Raw genomic sequence first — 24,000 nt, forward strand, 5'->3', positions numbered from 1 at the left:
CTAGAATCCAAATAAGATTTAGTAGCCCATTTAATCTAGTTGTAGCCTTAGCAGCATAGTGAATGTTCTAGTAATGGTGTAGGATCTTCTGAAGGTCATAGTTTAACCTCGTAAACAAACTAGAATCCAAATAAGATTTATTAACCCATTTAATCTCGTTGTAGCCTTAGCAGCATAGTGAATGTTCTAGTAAGGGCGTAGGATCTGCTGAAGGTCATAGTTTAACCTCGTAAATAAACTAAAATCCAAATAAGATTTAGTAACCCATTTAATCTAGTTGTAGCCTTAGTAGCATAGTGAATGTTCTAGTAAGGGCGTAGGATCTCCTGAAGGTCATAGTTTAACCTCGTAAATAAACTAAAATCCAAATAAGATTTAGTTACCCATTTAATCTAGTTGTAGCCTTAGCAGTGGCCTTGAACTAGAGAGGAGGATTTGCTATAGGACCAAAGACAAGAAGACAAGTTTCCACCAGAGATCATTCTATGTTTTATTAGTTTTATGACTACAATGTACATGACATCACCCGGCTTGGCTTTTAGAAATTAGCCTATCGTCATTCGATTCACATGGTGTCTGTGAGTTCCCTTCTAGACTATACAGTTTAATATAGTTCACATGAATGGAAATAACATAGAAAACAAAACAACATTCTCTACAATATGTTACACAACAATGGCATTGTAATCGTAAACATGTCGGGAAGGGGGAAGTACTTTTTTGTTACAATTTCGTTTTTTTTTTATCCATTTTGAGAAAAGAGCTTTAGAATTTAAGAAAGAAAGAAAGACATACAGTGGAAAATAAAGAACGATACCATGGCTTACTAAGAATGTATATAAATCACTCATGGCCTTAACTACAGATCTAATCAGAGATTGATCTAACTATAGATACCAATATTTTTCCTTGCTTTTTTTTATTATAAATGTATTGGAAATGAACAGGTGGTACAGCGACCACCTTCGCTTAGGTTTCTTGAGAAATAAATGGACCTCGCCTGGGTATTCTACTCTGTAAATTTTCTGCAGAGGGTCTTGGTGATATTTTTGTTGAGTATTAATTTGTGTACACGGTTACGTATACAGGTGGTGTGTGTCTGGGGGCATTTGCGTGTGTGTGTGTGTGTGTGTGTGTGTGAGTACGTACGTTTGTATACACGTGATTTTGTATACATCTCGGGTTGCAGTTGTAGGTGTGGATATATATTTTGGTTTTGTTATTCATTCTTTTTTGAAATGTACTGTTGTACCCTCGTCATATGCACAAACACACCCAGACACTTTGCTTCTCAAATGATTTAGGGTTTGTTCATGCTTAGATATGTTTACGTTTGTTTGTGTTTATATATATGTAAATATAAACAGAATGGATTTGGAATTTGCATTATGCTTGGGCATAAATATATATCCATGAGTAAATACGAACATATCTATGTACGGAAGGATACATTACGGTATGGTAATATATGTACATCAATGTATGTATACATGTATATGAATGAATGTGTCTTTGTATGTACATATAAGTATACATATGCATATACGTACATATACATGTACATATAGAATATGTATACATATATATGTAACCTTACAAATACATATACATAAGCATATACAAGTACATATATATGAGCACATATAATTCCATATGGATAAACATATACAAGTACATATACATATACATATACATGTATATACATGTGCATATACAAAAGTATATATCTATATATATATGCACATACATACACACGCACACACACAAACACTTACACACGCATATATATACATACAAACATATATATGTATATATGTAAATGTGTATGTATATATATTCATACATGTATCCCTCAACATATAATACATACATATCTTCATTCGTGTGTACGTTGTTTCACTGTCTGCTCTACCTATGTGCTGTGGACGTATGTTGGACTCTGTGTAAACTGTTACCATATAAACATGCGTGTACCTGTCGCCATACATGCTTGTCTATGGATCTTCGTGTGACGGACAAAACTTTTCCTTTTCTATGAAATGCGGCGATGAAAGGGGCGTCAAGAAGGGAGGTTCTAACGACATGTAATTTCTGCACGAGGCGCTGGTCGAACTCTCGGTCATTGCCCCACACGGGGGGATACAGGTAAGGCAGGAGCGTTAGGTTAGCGGCGAGTGGTTGGGCGCCACGTGGGAGGAGACTATGTGGGGGGGTAAGTGAGGAACATTAGGTTCAGTGGATTGGGTGAAGAATGGAGGCGTTAGGAGGGAATTCCTGGTGTTTGGAGTCCAGTGGGTGGGAGAGATGTCCAACGAGAAATAAAGAAGGACTTGGATCTGTTTCGATGTGTGCAAAGTGGTGCTCGCTTGGATACACTGAGGACTAAGTCAGGACATGGCTGAGGGTAGATTTGGTTTATGAAACTTGAGTTGAAGGATAAGGGAGGTCTTCTGGCTTTTTGAGAGTGTTTGAATGTCTGGAACCTGTGGAAGGGTTTGTGAAGGTCACCTAGAAGGAATGACAGTGTCCGAAGATATGGAAGGAAGAGGGAGATGGCTGGGACACTTGCAAACTTATCGGGATCTATATCGGACAAATGATAGTAAAAAAATATTCCCTTCTCGGGAGTGACGGAGAACAGGGTGATGTTCAGCCGAGAGGACCTACGTATTTGCCTAAAATGGATCTGACTCTCACTTAGAGATGGGGTCGGAGGGCGAGTTAGGATAACAAGGAACATGTGGCATGTTTCTTCTCCTTTTTTATTTATTTATTTTCTTTTCCTTTTTTGTTTTTTTCTGCCATCGTTGACGCTTCTTCCCTGGATATGAATAACGTTAGTGACTTTTGCCGTTTATTGCACAAAAGACTTAGGTCATCATATCTCCCTAATAATGCCTAATACATAATGATATTCATCACTAAATTTACTCTATATCCAGTGCTATACCCAACGCCGTATAGAAAAATAGAATAGCAGGCAAATGTCTGTTTTCCTCTCGACAACATCCAGGTCTTTCTCCGATCTTTGTCCCCGGTTCGAGCAGCGCCCCGCGATTCTATACTACAAGAACTGGTCCTTCGAGGGTTACCTAGCCCGGAAGCCCTGGAGGATCACCTCTATTCCCTTTGAGGATCTCCTTTATCCTGGGAGGATCACCTCAACTCGTTCGAGGATATCCTTCACTTAGGTTCTTAGAGGATAACCCTTATCCTCAGATGAATCACCTTGCTTACTCTTGATCTCTAACGGGTATGTCCCTGGGAACTCTGTATAAGTAAAACAATTGTTGGTTGATATCGATTGAATGAGGTAATAATATCCAAGTACAAGACTTCTTATACTTGAGGTGCTGCTTCTTATGGGAAGTATAAGACAAACTCAAATGACATGAAAGTTGAACAGAAAGGAATAGCTGAAGAAATGCCTGAACAAAAATGGAAAATAGATGGACATAAATGTAGGTCGCAGGAACAATGAAGGAGACCAGAAGGAAGAGAAATGGTTGGAAGATCATCTAAGACTTCACCGAAAGGATCGACTTATGACATATGTGTAGAGTATTTTACCATAAAATAATTACAAAAATAGCTGGATTGCATAGAAAATGCCTTCGAAAGTAAGATTCTCAAGTTAGTAAATCCCTAACAACCTCTGTAGGGGAAAAATCCCTATTACGCTAAAAGAGTTCCCTGATTTCCCTAGAAGAAATCACAGGTACAGGACATGGCTGGACAAGGATCTTCGACTTGAGGCAAGTGTGTATCAGTCAGTTCTGAAACGGTGATTTTTTTTATTTTTTATTATTATTATTTTTTTTTCCTCCAGACCCTTCGAAGGACCGGCTGTAAAGGAGGGAACACAAGTCTATTTACAAACACTATTTGACATCAGGAGTTACTTAAATAAAGAAAGAATTATGGCCAAACTTTTTTTTTCGGGGGGGGGGAGGGTTTTGTACGTAGGTAACATGTCAATCATACGAATTAAAGAAGATAATGATGAGAGCAGTAAAAAAAATATTAGGATTGCAATGATAATGGTAATTGGAAAATCAAAAACAAAAATAGATGCGGAAATAAACCACGACATCTTTTGTGATAATTGTAATAATAATAATCATTATTATAATTAAATTAACAAGAGCAATTACGATGACACGTGGATGCAATAATTACAACAATGGTGGAAAGGGAAAGATAAGTAGATTAAAATAAATGAAAGAAATAAGGACAACGGAAATAAAAAATGAGTGACAACAATGGTGATGGTCATGATAATGATAATGATGATGATGATGATAGTGAAAGCAATGATGGTGGTATTGACAATGGTGATAATATCGGGAAGAATGATAACTGATATCAAGAATATTGATAAATGACAGTGATAATAAAAATGACCAAAAAGAGAAATCATACAAACCAGTGATTAGAAGACTATGGTAACAAAGAAACGATAATGATTACAAAACTAATAAAGAAAATAACAGTGATCATGGTAACACAATAATGATACCATATTTAGAATGAAAATTATAATAATGATAATGATAACAATAACTGATACAATATGAAAGTTACAATAGTAATAATAATGATTATTGATAATATCGATGTTGATAATGATATTAATAATAATAATATATGAATAACTGATATATCACAAATGATAAGAAAATAACTAATAATAATGATATTAATAGTTAAGTGGTAATAAAAAATAACTGATAATTGCAATTAGAGGAATAATAATAATAATAATAATAAAAATGATGATAATGATGATAATAAGTGATGATGATAACGATGATGGTGATGTTGATGTTGATAAAAACAACTGACGTTTATGATGTGTGCAAAGACAATTGTGAGCATTAGGTTGACAATGATGCGAAGAGCAAGGTAAAGATAAAAGATATGCTACGACAAAAAGTTTAATAACAATTATGAAAAAGAATGATAAATTATGACACATTGCCTTTGGGAGTTTTAACCGGGAGAAAAAAGAATATATGACGTAGGCAGTGAAGCCCCCTTGGAAAATGTACTTCTTAAAGTCAGTTAATTTGTAATAATGATGATGATAATTTTCATATTTGTTGTCATATACTAACAAAAATGATAATTACAATGCTAAAGATAATGATGATAATGGAACAAACCATAAAAAAAAATTTTAACGCTATGATGATGATTTTAGAAAAGAAATTAAACTAATATTACTTATACTAATTATTTGTTTATTACTAATGAAAATAACCTATATGGAAAAAGTAGCATGAATGAAAAGAAATGTAAAATCATCAAGAATGATATTAAAAACAAAAACATGGTATGGAGCTGTCACATTTCTAGAAAATCAAATGAAAAGAAATAATGATAATAATGATAATGATGATAACAATAGTAGTAATAATAACATTAATAATAATAATCATAAAAACAATTATAATCAGAAACAATAACATCAATTACAATGTTGATCATAATTAATCTATAAAACAATAATATCAGTAAAATGAAATACAGTAATAATCACAAAATGATAATCACTATTGCTATAGGAATAACGAAAACAAATCCTGATAATTTGCATGATAATAGTGATTAAAGATGCAATGAAGAACAAAAATAATCATCATAATAAAAGCGACTTAAAATAATGTCGAACATAAGATAATAATTGCAATTGTGAAATATAATAGTTATCATGAAAGGGCATAAGTTAAAAAAATCCAGAAAAAAATTATAACTCCATTAGCAACCGCTTATGGTTATTCAGTGACAATAATGATAATAATGACTATAATCATAACAACAGTCATCACGCCAGCAGCAGTGATAGCAATAATAACAGTAATAATATTTTTCAGTATTCATACATAGAATGTCCGAAATCAGAATATGATTTTGATGAATATATTTCTGAGGTTCTTGAAAAGCTCCTCAAACTCTTTCGAAGTGCCGATGCGGACTCTAAGGAGACTTGAAGGCCTTCATGAGCTCCTCAGAAAGTCTTTGTATTCTTTGTCCTTCGATGGCCTTTTGAACTACCGATGCGGACTCTTTGGAGACCTGAAGGCCTTCATGAGCACCCCAGAAAGTCTTTTTCGGTCCCTTGATGGCCTTTCGAAGTGCCGTTGTGGACTCTTTGGAAACTTGAAGCACTTCGTAAGCTCCCCGGAAGGTTTTCTTCCTCGGTCCCTCGATAGCCTTTCGAAGTGCCGATGCAGACTCTTTGGGGACTTGAAGGCCTTTATGAACTTCCCAGAAGGTCCTCTTCGGTACCTTGATGGCCTTCGATGGACAGATCACACGTTCTTTAATGCACCAACACTCCAGTTCCCTTTCACTGCATAACGAACACATACAGTGCTCAACCTTGGTACTTTCACTGCACCGAGACCCACGTAACCTACTGCACAGGTACGTTCTTGGATACGGTCTTCACTGAGCGACATTCACGTTCTTCGAGGCACGAACGTAGGATTCCGTGCACCAAGGACGTTCTTCAGTGCAGAGATATGTTCTTCATTCTCTTTTATGAACTAATTTTCTCCAGCTCTTCCTACATATGGTAGCGTTGATCACGTATTATTATCATCATAATCATCATCATCATTATCATAATCATCATTACCATCATCATCATTACCATCATCATCACCATTATTACCATTATCACCATCATTACCATCATCATTATCATTATCATTACCACCATCATTTTCATCATCACCATCGTCATCATAATCACCGCCTTCTGCAACTGCATACACATAATGGAACATTAAGCAAGGTAATTTGAGTTTGTAGTATTAAGAATTGAATGACGCTGAAAGTGGCGTTAGCTCACAGAGTAAAGCTCATACATCTATTTTTGGGGAACCTCTATCAGTTCCCAAAGCGGCGGGAAAAAGAGAGACACACCGACCTAGAAGCAGAAACAAGACACATATAGACTTGAGACTCGACGCTCAAATGTCATGTTCAGTTATACGAAAATCGAAGTTCCGTTTTTCTTTCTCCGTTTTCTCTCTTACTTCTCCTGCTTTCCTCCTCCTCCTCCTCTTCCTCCTGCTCCTCCGTTTTTCCTCCTTCTTCCCGTGCTTCTCCTCATCATACTTGTATTCTTCATCCTCGAGAGAGATTGAGAGAAAATAACTGAAAAAAACACGGCTTCGATACAAACACCATGCCACGTCATCATCAGTCCCAGTTTTCGACAGTCTTCCATAATTTTTTCTAGAAAAAAAATCCATGCCCTTCATGTATGCATTACTATATATATATACGTATCTTTTTTATTATTTCTTTGTTTCCTTAATAAAAACACAACTGAAGTAAGTACAAAGTCCTATGTGACATCCTTCTCCGTCATAGTCCAACCAAGAAGACATCATATGCAGCTGCTTCTGTGTGGCATCTGGGAACACTTAATGAGTGTGTTTGTTTTCAAAGAGTGGCCGAGATTATATACTAAGGCAAGACTACACAACGATTGCGATTAAACGGAGACGGTGCAAGGCAAAGAACTAGCTGCGCGGGTACTCAAAACTAGAAGTAGTAATATTATAGTAATAGTAACAGTAGTCGTAGTAGCGAGAGCAATAGCCAGAGTAGGAGTAATAGTAGAAGAAATGGTAGAAGTAGTAGTAGCTGCAGTAGTAGTAGTAGTAGTAGTAGAAGTAGTAGTTGTTTTTGTAGTAGTAGTAATAGTAATAGTAGTAGTAGTAATAGTTGTAGTACAATGTAATAATAGTCGAGACAATTATAAAAGTACTTACATTTTTAGACAACTATGGATACATTGTTGTAATACGAGACCACCTTAGGGTTTTTTTGGATACATCAACACACAACACCTGCCTTGGCTTTGAACTCGATGGGTACTAAGTTCAACACCTGGTCATTCAGGATTTTTTTTTTTTTTCAGAAAAAAGTTGAGAACTATATGTTATGGATACCTCATGTACCTTTATAGCCACCTCATTGTATTATTATTTATTCATAAGACTTGTTTCATAGGACATTTAAGTCTTCCTATGACCCTTAAGTAGTTTACCCAATCGTGATATCCTCCCCACGCAACAGTTTGTATTTGTAAACCAAGCCTCCGTACTGTCTATAAGTCTGACCAGCACTTAATCTATACCTGTCCTGCAATCAGTCTTACGTGTACATACTGAGTACATACATATACATACACTCTGTAATGTGTATATGGACATGTATATAGATATATATGCACACACGTACATGTGTGTTATCAGGATACATTTTACCTGCTATGTCTGCCTGAGCATCTTTATCTTTTTCCATTGTAGCTTATCAAACACTTCGTAGGGTTCAAGCGAACATATTATCTGTGTATCTGGCGTCTCAGCCAAGTCAACACGTCCCAAAGGATCCCCCTCATTTGAAAGACCAGAGCCCGAAGCTTCAAGTTCACTTCTCTTCTTGTTGGAACTACGAAAAAATAGTCTATCAATTCTCTCTATCTGCACGTTGTGTTAAGAAAAAGATGAACGTGCATGGTTCAGGTATGTATAAAGGACAAAAGACAACAACAATTGACCTAAAGGAAAAAGGAGAAAAAGGTATATCTACGGCGAACAGAACCTCTTAATCGAAACGCATTTGCGTGCCACCTGCGGGATGGGGTCACCCCTGTTTTGTCGTCAGCTACCCACAACGCAAAACTAGGTAGGCTGGGGTGGGCATACTTGCAGCCACCTGTGTAGAATTGTACAGTTTAGCCTACGCATTCTTCCTATAGGTACAAAACGATCATCAAGATTACCTAGAGTAAAAAACACACAGCAAGTTTTCGGTATAGAGCATTCTTGAAACCCAATGACGATCATTGACTCGAGAGCAAGAAGGTCAAGATACCAGATATTGAATACGAAGAGAATACAAAGAAAATAGTCTATGTCCATTGACTGGCGTCAACCCCATCTATCCGTGCTATGTATTACTGGCGTCAAATCTCACATCTATCCGTGCCAAATTGCTTTGTGCAACGAATGTTTTCTTTTCCACGACTTCATCAGGCGTGGACCACCTCAAATCCTTCATCAGTTTTTTGAGATCTTAACCGAACCAAAATTCCTTACATCTACCAAGACAAACTTCCAAAAGGCTTAATCTTAAAATATCCATACAACTACGATATTTTTTTTAATTATTACAAAAAGCAGTAGTAACACTCATATTATTAGAAAAGAGAAACATTGTGCTGGCTTTTGTAGGTCAGCAGTTTGAACAGATCAAGGACTGGAATCCTTTGTGGTCTGTTCAAGATGAACCATAAAAGACATTTAAGATCCCACTGGAAGTTCCTCATTCTTTTCCTGCACATATTCCTACCTGACAGACCAAACTGAGGATTTAAGAAACCATAAGAAATTAGCTAAGAAAATATTTTTCTTTTTTGTGCGAGATGAAAAACGTTTTGAGATATAACAAAAGTCCTCATGTTCAGTGCTATCAAAGGTAACCTGAACTGCGTGTGTATGTCATTATAACTAATATCAAGTCTTACAAATTGTAATCTAACCTGAATCTCATAATTCGGACTGAGAGGTTCAGACAGCTCTTAATCACTGTCGAAGTTTCCTTAAGCTGCCAATGATATTATTGCTATACTTCCAAATATAATTTTAAAGCCATAATTTCTTTGCGCGCTTATTGCACAATAGAGTAAACTCCTGGTACCATTCCTTCACTACTTAACACGCCAGTCGGGAGAAAGACAAGAGAGTGCAAAGGAGTCTGGAGATTTCTCCAAAAGCCAAATACAGCTTCAAGCTCAAAGTAGAAGACCATGATTTCGGCGTCTCGAGTTCTTAGACTTCCGGCACCAGTACATCAAAGTCAGAGGAATACTTCGGAGCTTTACTGTTGTTATGATAACTTATGAAGCCAAAGAATCCGACTTTGAAGTCTCAACCTTTTCGATTTCTTGTGTTATCATGGCCGCAAACGAAGTCTAAGAACAGAACTTCGGAGATTCGAGTTCTTCGACCTCTTGTGTTAGTTTTGGTAACAACCAAGTTCTTCGACTTAGATTACTATAGCAACAAGCGAAGTCTGAGAACAGAACTTCGGAGATTCGAGTTCTTCGACCTCTTGCGTTGGTATGGCAACAACCAAGTTCTTCGACTTAGATTACTATAGCAACAAACGAAGTCTGAGAACAAGACCTGGGACTCTGCTTCGCTTTCTCTCTGCCTGCCCACCAACATGGTGTCCTGCTGGGCCTTAACTCTGCCATCTTTGGATCCACGAACAACAAACTACGAGTTTTACATGCACCACCATGGGCCGCATGGGAACACCTGCAACACATTCAACAGCAACAAATAAATAGCGTAACCATTCGAACTACATCCGAAACAGTCGTGGGACTAATTCGTGTAACATAACAAGGCAACTCCGCGAGCCATTTGCCGTTAAAGCTAAACTCATTGGTTGTCTCTGTGTTCAGAACTTTAGTTTCACTCAACAAGTAAGACAGCTTTGCAAGCTGAATGGCAAATTGCTTAACACGTGTAATTTGTTCTTTATGTGCCTTACCTTAATTATATAGAAGGACATATCTTTACAACTAATCAAACATTTTAAGGCATAATATAACATTCGACCTAGGTGCGAACGTCAAAGCAAACTGAAAAAAATAAAAATAAAATAAGATAAAGAATCTGGAATATCCAGGGTGAACTTGGTGCACTCCCGCTGATACGTGGCTCTCTCCTCTTCCTCTCCTCTTCCTCTCCTCTTCGTTTCTTCTTCCTTTCCCTTTCTGCACATCTTCTACTGCCTGCCCCATCTGAATCTTATTCTTTGTCTCCCTCGTCGTTTTACTTTTCTCTCCCGTTTTCTTTTTCCTAACTTTCTTCTGTTTTTTCTTCTTATTTCTTCTCTTGCCTGTCTTCTTGATCTCTCAATGGATACTTGCACAGGAGCCCTGCTGCTGACTCCACTGTCAATCAATATTCTCGATGAATCCCAGTCGAAGTGCCTGGGAGGAACGGAGTGTCGTGTGCGGAGGGAGTTGGGTCCTCTGCGCCATAAAATAAAGTAATTTTCTTTAGGGCAATGGCAGGAGTCTTCATGGACACCGGTAGGGAGGTTACCCTCCTAGACCAACAAAATCGCTTCTGATCGCACGAGTTCTTTGCTAATCTGAATAAAGACTTTTGTAGCGTCCTCCTGGAACTCGAGGCATTTTTTTTTCATCAGGTTCTCCTAAGGTCTTGTCTGTTGTCACGGACCTCGCGAGGAAGATGAAAGCCTGTCAGTTAGCTTCTTGCATCTGCTGAAGAACAAAATGACGGAGTACTTGTCACGCTTCAAACCCGGACTGATGCTGGGGGGAGCCACTACAGAAGAATACCCTGAAGAAGTGATACTTTGATGTAATGGTGTCTTCAGCAACCCTTTAGACATGATGGAAACATCATCTTGACTATTGTTGCATGGTGACGATGAAGACCCCCAACATGTCATTCTTCGGAGGTGATGTACTGATGATCTTCGAGTTCGAAGTCTGGAACCGAGGTTGAACTGACTGTCAATACAGTAGTCTCGAGGTTCCTCTCGAAGCATTGTTCTTCTTTCGTCAATATCCTGAAGTTCTCGTGGAAGAGGATGCGTAGAATTAATTTCTCAAAGATGGAACATTTTTGAAGAACATCCCTGCCTGAAGTTGAAGTGATAATGAAGTCCTATACTGTTCCAGGAGACTGTCAGCTTTTTATATATTTTTTATTAGTTACTCCATTTCGCCATTTTAACTGGACGTGATATAAGTTGATATACATACATACATACATACATATATATATATATATATATATATATATATATATATATATATATATATATATATATTCCTGCATTTCAAAGCAGTTTTTGTTCACTTTATGGCGACGGTACGGATCATCGATGAAGGGTGAAATCAACACAAGCACTAATAAGAACCACGTTTGACCAATAGAACCCTCGGTGGGGTGCACTGTACAGTTGCTGTACATACACATAAACATACACTTGTATATATGCACATGCATTAGATATACACATGTAGATATGTATATGCATGTACAGGTATATATATAAACTCAATATTGCCTATCATCCGAATATACACACATATGGAGTGGTACGTTTGACATTAGTGATCCGAAACCAAAAAACGCGTTAAGAATACTTGTACCCGTCAAGGGGGATTGGGGGTGGACAACGAAACTTAAGATATGGCGCATATCAGGCTGAGGCCACCCCCGCTCGCACACACAGTCTCCTTCCTCCTCACTACTACTACTACAGCTGCGCATCCTGGTGTCGTCCAGCTGTGGCATAGGCTGTAGCAGTCTCCGAGACAGCTGCCTCGCCTACCTGGGGCAGGCCCCGATCGGCTGCCGGCAAAGCACATTGGCGGTCGTGCCTTCGAAACCAATTCTTCGTGTGTAGTGCCCTTGCAAACACACTACAGGTCCCCGTTGTAGAACAGGTGTAGCATTAAGGTTCCTTGGTTCATGACGTAGACATTATTAAGGATGAAGAGATGATATTACTAAGGACGTCCCCGCTTGGCTCGACCCTTTGTTTTGCAGGAGCTCAGCTCCCGTGACCCCCACGCACACACACATATAAGTAAATCTAGGATACGCCCATCCCCCTCCACCACCCTCGTCCCACCCCCACCTCCACCTGCTGGTGGCTCTCCTCGAGCTCCTGAGGAGGAGTGGGCTTCCGGGTGGCTAAGAAATGGCTGACGAGACTCGCTACTCCTGAAGGTTAGTCGGGTTGATGAAGTTACAGGCGGTAGCTGGGGCACCTGCGGAAGAGATGGCCGAAACGGAAGGTGCCCCCAACCACGCGGGATGAATCGGAGCCTCCTCGGGGTCCAGCGCCCCCCAGCTCAAGTGGGGGCCGCCGGTGGGGATGCCACTGTCGAGCAGACTCCAGAAGGTTTGCTCCGGAGTCGTCGGGTAAGGACAAGCGAATGGCGAAGTAGCTGTCGCGTCCCCTACCGTAGTCGAGCTGGTGGTGGTAGTGGTGGTGGCGATGGTGCTAGTAGTGGTGGTGGTTGTGGTGGCGGCGGCGGCTGCAGCGGCGGCGGCGGCGGCGGCGGCGACAATGGTGGCTGTAGTTGTGGAGGTGGTGGAGGTGGTTGAGGTATCACTGCTTGGGCGTTAGGTAGGGGTCTTGCCGTCTCCTACTCCCCCACCAGCAGCGGTACCGTTGCTTGTGGACGAAGAGGAGGAGGAGGAGGTGCTGCTGGTGGCGGTGGCGGAAGAGGACTCCTTGCTCTTGTCCTTGTCTCCATGCTGCTTCATCTTCTCCTGCTCCTCCCGTTCTCGCCGCACCTGCTCGTTAATCTCCTTCACCGCCCTCAGCTCCTTCTTCAGCTTCATGCGACGGTTCTGGAACCAGATCTTGACCTGCAAGAAGAGGAGAGTCTTAGTTTTGTGCCCCAGATGATTCCTTAAAGATGTTCCTCCTGCAGATGCAAGAGTCTCATTTCTGAGGCAAATTTTTATATCCAGACCCTTGAAAATGCATCGATCTTCGAAGGTTGGTGGCAGCTTCGAAATCACAAGAATATTTATGAACTGTGCAATGATTCAGGCTTCCCTGCAAGATAAATTTTATGGCCATGAATTTTCTCTCAAATGATAAAACTTAAAGATTTACTTTCTGATCATTATTTTAAGGTGTTGGTGTAATCAATCGTTTACAGATAAAATCTATTGAAGTAACATCTGTAGGTATTTTGATTTTTAGTTTTAGGATTTTGAATAACCTGGAATCTAAGATCTTATTAAAGTTAGCAAAGAACAAGACATGACGAAATCTGATTATTCTGTTTATCTAGGAATGTTTATAATGTATGAGATCATATATGACATTAATAGGGGGAGTGAAAGTATATAATCTATTTATCTATCTATCCATATACCTGATAAGTCAGAGGTACATATCTATTCCCATCCATTTCACTCCCCTCTACCTCCCTTTCCACCCCATCCATCTCAGCTCCTCATGGATGACGGGTCATCCCAATGTCCGCCAACTGCCCTGGGTCAAACGCAATGCAGCAAGACACAGCACATGCACGACAAGGCCGCTTTACTTAATCTGTGACCCCCCCCCTTTCCTACCCTTATGCAGAAAAAGTATTTAATGGGAGGAACATGTTATATAAGTAAAAAATCAGCACAAAATGATGTTCTCGAAAATCTACAAACCTAGGTGATGAAATTCATTAATAGTTGACAATAAATAACATGTGGTAAACCAAGTACCCTGTTTGCCTTGGAGTTATATTGAATGAGAAAGATACATTCAGTGGGATGAAAATAGCAGAAACCAAATAGGGTATAGAAAAAATTGTCGTTTATTTGTGTGGACAAGGATGGAAAGTTAAGATGTATTCGTTATATAAATACATTTCTCTCTGATGGATAGAATTTCACGGTCGAGACCCTGAGAGGCCTTTGATTGAGGACTACAAATAAAGACTAATTGTCATAATCAAGTCCGGCCGTCGCGAGCTTTGAACTCGGGTCCCTCTAAGCGTGTGTCCCAAGCGTTACCACTCAGATCATTCAAGTTCAAAGCTCGCGACGGGCGAGCCTGATTGTATGAATCACATCGCTATTCCTAGCGATTTGTTTTATACTAATTGAGATGTGTACCCTGTACTATACTTTTACAGATGAACAAGCCTGTCTGCACTCAGAATAAAAAGTACACGAAATTACACTTCTGGAAGGGATTAATCAAAAGAATTTAGACCCGTTTCCTCTGGAGTGGGTAACACACAAATTAATAGAATAATCTAGCTGTATTCATAATAGAACTCTAATTATGTACTATTATTGAAAAAGTTAACACCATGTATGCAGGATATATCCTTTACATTAACTCGTCCGTGGTAATCTTGATAAACTATATGAGGTGCCTGTCAGGTAAGTATTGTTGTCGTAGAACATAATCTCTAAATTCCATTGCCGTGCATGATACCAGTGCCTCTTAAAGAGTTGAAAATTTCTTTAAGAAATTTCGAGTTTCTCATTATAGGACTCTCTTCGCTCCCTCACCCCCCAAAAATCGTCTTGTTCCTTCTAGAAGTAATTCTACAAATTACATCAACATGACAAAGCTACCGAACGGCACTAGGTTGGTAAGATGGAAATTAGTATTGTCATTGGTATTGATATCAATATTGCTATTATTATTAGCATTACAATTATTTCTTCCTTTATGAGTTTATTCGACCGTTCTTTCTTTATCTTAGTTAACTCGTGCAAAGAATTTGAAAATAAGCCAGGAAATGAAACAGTAAACTAGAGAGTTAACAACACCAGTCTAACGCCAACCAGCCTCCACTCCCCAACACACACACAAAAATGTAAACAAACAATAGTGTAGGCGCTCGCCAGTAGATGGGGTGAGGTGTACGCCGGGTTGATGGTGGACAGGCTGTCCATTTCAACCAGTAATTCAACCCGACACCAAATAGCAATATGCTAATCCCAGGGAGAGAGTGAGAGGGAAAATGAGTCAGGCAATAGATATATTGACATAGAAACAGACGGAGAGATAGACAGGTGCAACAGACGCAGATGTAGAGTGAAAATGAGACTGCTGTGTTGAAAATGATGATGATGATGATGATGATGATGATAATGATCATAAGGAAGGTGATAATAATGATAATGATCATAGGGAAGGTGATAATGACAATTGTGATATTTTTGAGAACGATTATGAGAATAATGATGTTGGTGCTACTGCTCTTGATGCTGAAGGTTGTGTCCAGTTCTCCCTGGGAAATAGTGACATCAGCATAATGACGTCATCACCTTTAACCCCGCCCCCTGTCAACGCGAGAGTGTGTATATTATTATTTTATTATTGCAATTACTACTATGATTATTATTATTATTATTATTATTATGATTATTATTATTATTTTTATTATTATTATTTATTTTATTATTATTATTATTATTATTTATTATTATTACTACTATTATTATCATTATTGTTATTTTTGTTATTATTAGCATTATTATTATCATTATTATTATCATTAGTATTATTACTGTTATTTTTAGTATTATCAATGTTGTTATTAGTATTTTTGTTGTTATTGCTATTATTATTGTTATATTTGCCATTTATTATTATTATTATCATTATTATTATTATTAACATTATTATCATTATCATGATCATGATCATGATCATGATCATTATTATTATTATCATTATTGTCATTGTTATTGTTATTGTTATTGTCAGTTATTGTCATTGTCATTGTCATTGTCATTGTCATTGTCATTATTGTCATTGTTATTGTCATTGTTGTTATTATTATTATTATTACTATTATTGTTATTATTATTGTTATTATTATTATTGTTATTATTGTTATTATTATTATTGTTATTATTATTATTGTTATTATTATTGTTATTATTTTCATTAATGGTATTATTATTATAATTATCATCATTATCATTATCATTATCATCATTATTACTATTATTATCATTATTATTATTATTATTACTATTATTACTATTATCATTATCATTATTATCATTGTCATTGTTGTTGTTATATTCATTATTTAATTTTTTTACTATTATCATTATAATGTTATTATTATTACTGTTGTTATTATTGTTACTTTTATTATCATGATTAATTTACCTATTATTGCTATCATCATTATTAATTTATCATTTGAATAAATGTTAATTGTTTATTTCTTTATTATTTTCTTGTTTATGTATCTGTTCATATATTTTCATAAATCTACAGTATTCATTCACCTATTTTTATATTTATATTTTTCACTTAGATATTAACTGTTTATTTCGTTATTTATTATTTTCTTATTTATCTATCTATTCATATATTTCCATAAATCTATTTATTCACTTATTTCTTTACTTTATTTTTTTTTTTTTTAATACAAGGTGAACTCGACAAAGCGGATTCAGGTGATCAAGACTCTTTATTTCCCAAAGTCTCCCCTCAGTTGAATAAAATCATTTTACCTTTAACCAGAATAAATACAGGTCATCCCTGCATCTTGCCCCAGGGCAGTGGACAAGATGCAGGAATGACCTGTCATCCAGGAGGAGCCAAGATAAGAGGGAAGGAAGAGGGTGGAGGAGAGTGGAGGGTGATAGGGATGGAATGGGTGGGAGTGGTTTTTATGCCTTTGTCTTTTGGCTACCTCCCTTGTAAGGGGGAAAAAGCCTTTGGTATATGTATCTTTAAACAGAATCAATAAAACATATGAACAGTGATATCGTCCTTAACCCCATCACTGCATTTCGCCTCGTTATTTTATTCAGATCATTAAACCCATCACAGTCACTCACGGTTTGTTTAGTTGAATTAAGAACATAAAAATATAAAAATGAAGGAGACTGCAAGAGACCATAAGGCCTACACTAGGCACCTCCACGAATGAATGAGGCCTACACTAGGCACCTCCACGAATGAATGAGGCCTACACTAGGCACCTCCACGAATGAATGAGGCCTACACTAGGCACCTCCACGAATGAATGAGGCCTACACTAGGCACCTCCACGAATGAATGAGGCCTACACTAGGCACCTCCACGAATGAATGAGGCCTACACTGGGTACCTCCACGAATGAATGAGGCCTACACTAGGCACCTCCACGAATGAATGAGGCCTACACTAGGCACCTCCACGAATGAATGAGGCCTACACTAGGCACCTCCACGAATGAATGAGGCCTACACTAGGCACCTCCACGAATGAATGAGGCCTACACTAGGCACCTCCACGAATGAATGAGGCCTACACTAGGCACCTCCACGAATGAATGAGGCCTACACAAGACAGCTTCACAATACCGGCGGACGATTTCATTTAGCCCGGAACCCCGGCACCCTTCCCCTTCTCTCCCTCCATCTTTCTAGTGGAAGGATTAAGGAGGAAAGATGCTTCGGTGCCATAAGTCAGAGATACATTTAAAAAAAAAAAATCTTGTCTGAAAGCTTTTGGAAGGAGGAGGATGTGAGGAGGAGGAGAAGCATACGAGGGAGAAGAGAGTTGGTGGTGGTGATGGTGGTGGTGATGGTGGTGGTGATGGTGGAAGGAGAACATGGTGGAGAAATGTGTGTATGTGAAGGGGAAGAAGAGAAAGAAGAGAATGAGAGAGTAGGAGGAGAAAGGAGGAGGAAGAAGAAAGAAGAGGAAGGAGGAGGAGGAGAAGAAGTGAATGTTAGAGATGGTCAGAAACTTTAGGAATAGGTGGAGGTGAGTGGAGGGGGTTGATAATGGAGGAGGTTGTGTTAGGAGGGGAGGGGGAAATGTGTATGTGGAGGAGGAGAAGAAGAGAAAAAGAATGAGAAAGTAGGAGGATAAAGGAGGAGGAAGAAGAAAGAGGAAGAAGAAGAGAAGTGAATGTTAGAGAGGGTCAGAAACTTTAGGAATTGGTAGAGGTTGGGGTGGAGGGGTGTATAAGGTAAAATGCGGTTGTGTTAGGAGGTGGGGAATATGTGTGTGAGGTGGGGGAGAGAAGAGAAAGAAGAAAATGAGAAAGTAGGAGGATAAAGGAGGAGGAAGGAGGAGGAGAAGTGAATGTTAGATATGGTCAGAAACTTTAGGAATAGGTAGAGGTGAGGGGAAGACATGGGGGCGGATAAAGGAAAAGGTAGTTGTGTTAGGAGGGGAGGGGGGGAATGTGTGTGTGGGGGGGTGAGAGGGGAGAGGGGTGGGGGGGAGATATATACGAACACACTCGGATGAAAGCTAACAGTGCAGCGATGAGTCTCCGAGTGAGATGGCTCTCCGGCTGCCATTCAGGGTGCCATAAATACTGCACATTATTTCTCTACAGGGACCCGCTGGCAAAGACAAACGATATCCACTGCCCGGAACAGGGAGTGAGCTTCGTTTTGTTTACTTTTCATTTGAAACTGGAGATTCATGTCCTGCTCCTCCTCCTCCTCCTCCTCTTACTCCTCCTCCTCCTCCTCCTCTTACTCCTCCTCCTCTTACTCCTCCTCCTCTTACTCCTCCTCTTCCTCTTCCTCCTCCTCTTCCTCCTCCTACTCCTCCTCTTCCTCTTCCTCCTCCTCCTCCTCCTTTTACTCCTCCTCCTTCTTCTAATCCCCTCCTCCTCCTCCTTCTAATGCTCCTCCTCTTCTTCCTACTCTTTATCTTCCTCCTCCTCCTCTTCTTCCTCCTCCTCTTCTTCCTCCTCCTCCTCTTCTTCTTCCTCCTGATCTTCCTCCTCCTCCTCTTCTTCTTCCTCCTGATCTTCCTCCTCCTCTTCCTCCTCCTCCTCCTCCTCCTCCTACTCCTCTTCCTTTCCCTCCTACTCCTCTTCCTCCTCCTCCTCCTCCTCCTCCTCCTCCTCCTGGTCCTCCTCATATTCCTCTTTGTTTTATTTTTCGGGGATGAAGGGGGAAAGGGAAGAGGCTAAGGGGAGTGCGAGGTTTTAGGAGTTCGAATGGTGTTGGAGTAAGAATATAAGGAGTGGGAGATAATAAATGAATGCAGTGGTTTTCTTTTTTTTATTTGTTATTTATTTTTTATTTATCTATTTAGTTATTTTTACTCGGGTATCACTCAAAAAATGAAGGAATTATAGCCAGCATGACTGTGATTATGGTGTTAAAAATTAAGATGATGTTAATACAATAAACGATGTTAGTTATATGCTGTTGATGGGTACAAACTGACGACGAATATGAAGTCAGTAACGAATATAATGGTGTCATTAATTGATATAACTATCATTAATTAACAAAATTATGTCATTAATTAATATAATGATGTCCTTAATGAGTATGACGATGATATTCATAAATACAACAACGCTTTTGACGATTATAAAGATTTTGATCAAGATAAGAACAACGTCGAAGATCTGCAGTTGCGACAGCGGTGGAGAAGAAGGAAGAGAAAGAAGAGGAGGAAGAGGAGGAGGAGAAGGAGGAGGAGAAGGAGGAGGAGGAGGAGAGGGAGGAGGAGGAGGAGAAGGAGGAGAAGGAGGAGGAGGAGAGGGAGGAGGAGGAGGACGAGGAGAGGGAGGGGAGGAAAGAATCAAGCCTCCTTCTCTTCCAGACTCTCTGGTTGGCTGGCTGCTCGGAGATGCGTCTCTGGGTATAGCTTGGGACAACATCAGTCGACGCTGCTATATGGCGCAAGGAACAATGGCGAGGTGGTGAACTACTCGCAGGGAAGCACCGCGCCAGGAGATATTATAAATGGCGCTGGGGTCCATAAGCGCAGGCTGAGCGCGCCGCTGGAGGTGGAGTCAGGGAGATGTGGAAGGTGGAGGAGGGAGGAAGAGAGATAGGGGATAATGGAGAGAGGGAGGGAGGGAGAGAGGGAGGGAGGGAAGATGGGGGAGAGAGGAAGAAGACGAGGGGGTAGCAGTAGATGGAGAGGTGGAAGGTGGGGGAGGGAGGAAGAGAAGGAGGGAATAACAGAGAGAGGGAGGGAGGAAGAAGTGAGAGATGGGAGGGAGGGAGGAGGAGAGGGATGGAAGGAAGATGGGGGAGAGAGGAAGAAGACGAGGAGATAACAGAGATAGGAAGAGATGGAAGAAGAGGAGGGAGGAAGAGGAGGAGGGGATAACAGGGAGAGGGAGGGAGGAAGAAGGGAGAGAGGAAGAGAAGTAGGGGATAACAGGGAGAATGAGGGTAGAAGAAGGGGAGTAGGAAGGGAGAGAGGAATGGGAGGGAGGGAGGAAGGGATGGAGGGTGGGAGGGAAGGAGGGAGGAAGGGAGAGAGGGAGGGAGGATGGTAGAGAACCTTTATTTGTGGTCTTGATGTTATCACTAATACTTCAGTATTGTGAAATATTGCGTTGTTTGTTCTTAACAAATACCAAATAAATCAGTTTTCTGAAAGGGCGATAACCAACGGGTGAAGGAGATGAAGTTATCTTGAGTATCCTTTTCAACTTAGAAAAAAAAAATCTACATGAGTAGTAGATAAATCTATTCAGTTGAGGAACAGACTCCAGGATTGCAAAGAAGTATTGGTCATTTCGTGTTGCCTCGTTGCTATATCATTGTCAGAATCATCGCCTTCATTATCTGTTCCAATTGGGAATATAAACAAAAGATTTTGAAGTGTCATGATTGGTGGAATCATAGACAGTGGATAGTCACCGAAACGGATTGTGAAATATTTGCTAGAGAGAGTGACGAAGAGGAAAAGATAAAGGGAGAATTATGATAAAGAAGAGAGAACCTGAGGAAGAGGAGATTTGGAAGGGAGGGGGAAAGGGTTGGAGGGAGGTCGGGAGGTAGAGTGAGGAGGAGGAGGAGGAAGAGGAAGGAAGGAAGGAAGGGAGGGAGGGAGAAAGGGTGAGAGGACAAAGAGAAGGAGAAAATGGGAGTGAGGTAGGTAGAGAGGGAGAGAAGGATAGAGGAAGAATGTTAAGGTAAGAAGGAGGGTGAAGAGGAAGGGAAAGAGATAGGGAAGGAAGAGGTAAGGGGAAGGAAAAGGAAAGAGGGAAGTAAGAATGGAAGGGGTAGAAAGGGAGAGAGGTACTGAGAGAGAAAAGAAGAAAGGGAGGATTATGATATGAGAGAAGATGAGGAGGATGAAGGAGGAGAGTGAGTGAGGGAGGGAGAGAGGGAGGAAGGATAGATAGGGAGGCTAGAGAAGAGGGAAGGAGAGGAGGAGGGAGAGAAGAATAAAGGGAGAATTATGATAAGAAGGAGGGAGGATAGAGAAGAAGGAAGGGGAGAGGGGAAGAAGGAAGAGGGAGAGTAGAAAGGGAGAGACGTACAGAGGAAGAAAGGAATAAAAATGAGAATCATGATAGGAGGGTGAGGAGGAGGAAGGAGGATAGAGAAGAAGAAAGGGGAAGGGGAAGGAAGGAAGGAAGAAAGGGGATAGAAAAGGGAGAGAGGCACACAGAGAGAAAAGAATAAAGGGAGAATTATGACAAGAGAGAGGGTGAGGAAGAGAAAGAAGAAAGGGAGTGAGGAAGGGATGGGAAGGAAGGGAGGGGATAGAAAAGGGAGAGAGGTATAGAGAGAGAGAGAATAATAAAGGAAGAATTATGACAAGAGAGAAGGCGACGAGAAAGAAAGAAAGGGAGTGGGGAGGAGAAGGAAGGAAGAAAGGAAGGGAGGGGATAGAAAAGGGAAAGAAGTACAGAGAGAGAGAGAGAAGAATAAAGGAAGAATTATGACAAGATAGAAGGTGAGGAGAGAGAAAGAAAAGGAGGGGAAGGAAGGAAGGAAGGAAGGAAGGAGGGAAGGAAGGGGACAGAAAAAGGAGAGAAGTACAGAGAGAGAGAGAGAGAGAGAGAGAGAGAGAGAAGAGAGAGAGAGAGAGAAGAGAGAGAGAGAGAGAGAGAGAGAGAGAGAGAGAGAGAGAGAGAGAGAGAGAGAGAAGAATAAAGGAAGAATTATGACAAAGAAAGAAGGTGAGGCGAAAGAAACAAAGGGAAGGGAAGAGAAGGAGTATGCGATAAAGGTAAGACCAGCATTCATTAGGGTAATATCTTGGCGTTTTTGGCTGAGGCCCACCTCCTTCCTGGAGGCAATCAGTCAACTCCAGTGGGAGATGAATGCGACCTACGAGCCGGAGGTTCTGCACGATCTCGGACCCTTTTCAAAAACAGGTGTGACATAAGAGGAGGAGTTGGGAGGGAGTTGGGGGGAGTTGGGTGAAGGGGAGAGGAGGTGATTCAGTGAGAATGAGGAAGTGGAGGAGTAGGGGGGGAATAGAGATTGAGGAGGAGAAAGAACAGGGAAGGCGTGTGTGAAGGGGTAGAGGTCGAAAATTGTATGGAAGAGAAAAGTAGGTGAAAGAATAGTGATGGAGGAGAGGGAACAAGCTGGAAGTGGAGGGACGAAGAGGAGAAGAGTGAGGCGATAAGGAGGACAAGATGGAGGAGGGTAAATGTGGAGGAGGAAGATCAGGGGAGGCAAGAGGTACAGAAATGTGAGTTTGAGGAGTTGAGGAAGAGAGTTGAGGGGTTGAGGTAGTGAATATGAAAGAGAGAAAATAAAGACGAAGGATACAGAGGAGAGAGGAAAAGGTTATTAATGAGCAGTAGAAAGAGAAGAAGACATAACAAAAGGAGGAGGAGGAGGTGGAGAAGGAGGAGGAGGAGGAGGAGGAGGAGGAGGAGGAGGAGGAAGAGTTCCCCTTTTTATGATCCTTCCTCTCATAATTAATGTACCTCCTTGAAAGCGGTAGCTCAAAGTTTTCTTGGGCCAGACAACCAATGAGTTTATTCACTAGATGGACTGAACACTAAATTGTACAACGTTTTCATTTGATCTTAACCCTGTTCGTACACCTACACATAGAAATGTACAAACGTACACATACATAGACACAAGCATACGTATACACAGACATATACGGGCTCATACACATACAAATACACATACAACTACACATACACAAGTGCATATACATATATACAAATGTATGTACATATAATACAGACACACATTCAGATACACGTACACACGCACATACACACACACACACACACACACACACACACACACACACACACACACACACACACACACACACACACACACACACACACAAACATACACAAAAATACACACATACATGCATGCATACATACATACATACATACATACATACATACATACATACAAACATACACACACAAACATACATACATGCATATATACATATATACATGCACATATACATACATACATACATACATACATACATACATACATACATACATACATACACACGTATATACATGGATACATGTATAGTATACGTCCCATTTCATGGTTCATTTACGTTCTTAATTATTTATTTAAATAGCGGAATTATTTATCTAAATAGAGGAAATCCTGTCGAATTTCTCGATTATAACAAAAGTAATGAAACAATTGAACTAAAATCAGTCGCGAAGGTGAGAGGTGGGTGTTCAAGGTTGTGGTGGGG

General features: G+C 39.9%; 2 protein-coding genes across 5 annotated transcripts in view; both read right to left on the reverse strand.

The window, feature by feature from the left end:
- Nucleotides 1-7,748: 7,748 nt before the first annotated feature.
- On the reverse strand, nt 7,749-13,205 carry LOC143018352 (uncharacterized; the record flags this gene model as incomplete). The annotated part of the gene is made up of 1 exon (XM_076173713.1): nt 7,749-13,205. A coding segment is annotated over one exon (408 nt), but the record flags the coding sequence as incomplete, so codon positions are not given.
- LOC143023147 (uncharacterized) overlaps nt 13,201-24,000 on the reverse strand; it is a 319,848-nt gene continuing 309,048 nt past the window's right edge. For all 4 annotated transcript variants that reach the window (XM_076181666.1, XM_076181669.1, XM_076181662.1 and 1 more), the window contains one exon: nt 13,201-13,457. In XM_076181666.1, the coding sequence (XP_076037781.1) occupies nt 13,209-13,457 (249 nt within the window). In that variant the 3' untranslated portion in view covers nt 13,201-13,208. The remainder of the gene's footprint in view (nt 13,458-24,000) is intronic.

This window comes from Oratosquilla oratoria, chromosome 3 (assembly GCF_046742065.1).
Source record: "Oratosquilla oratoria isolate Oo_2021 chromosome 3, ASM4674206v1, whole genome shotgun sequence".
Classification (NCBI taxonomy): domain Eukaryota; kingdom Metazoa; phylum Arthropoda; class Malacostraca; order Stomatopoda; family Squillidae; genus Oratosquilla; species Oratosquilla oratoria.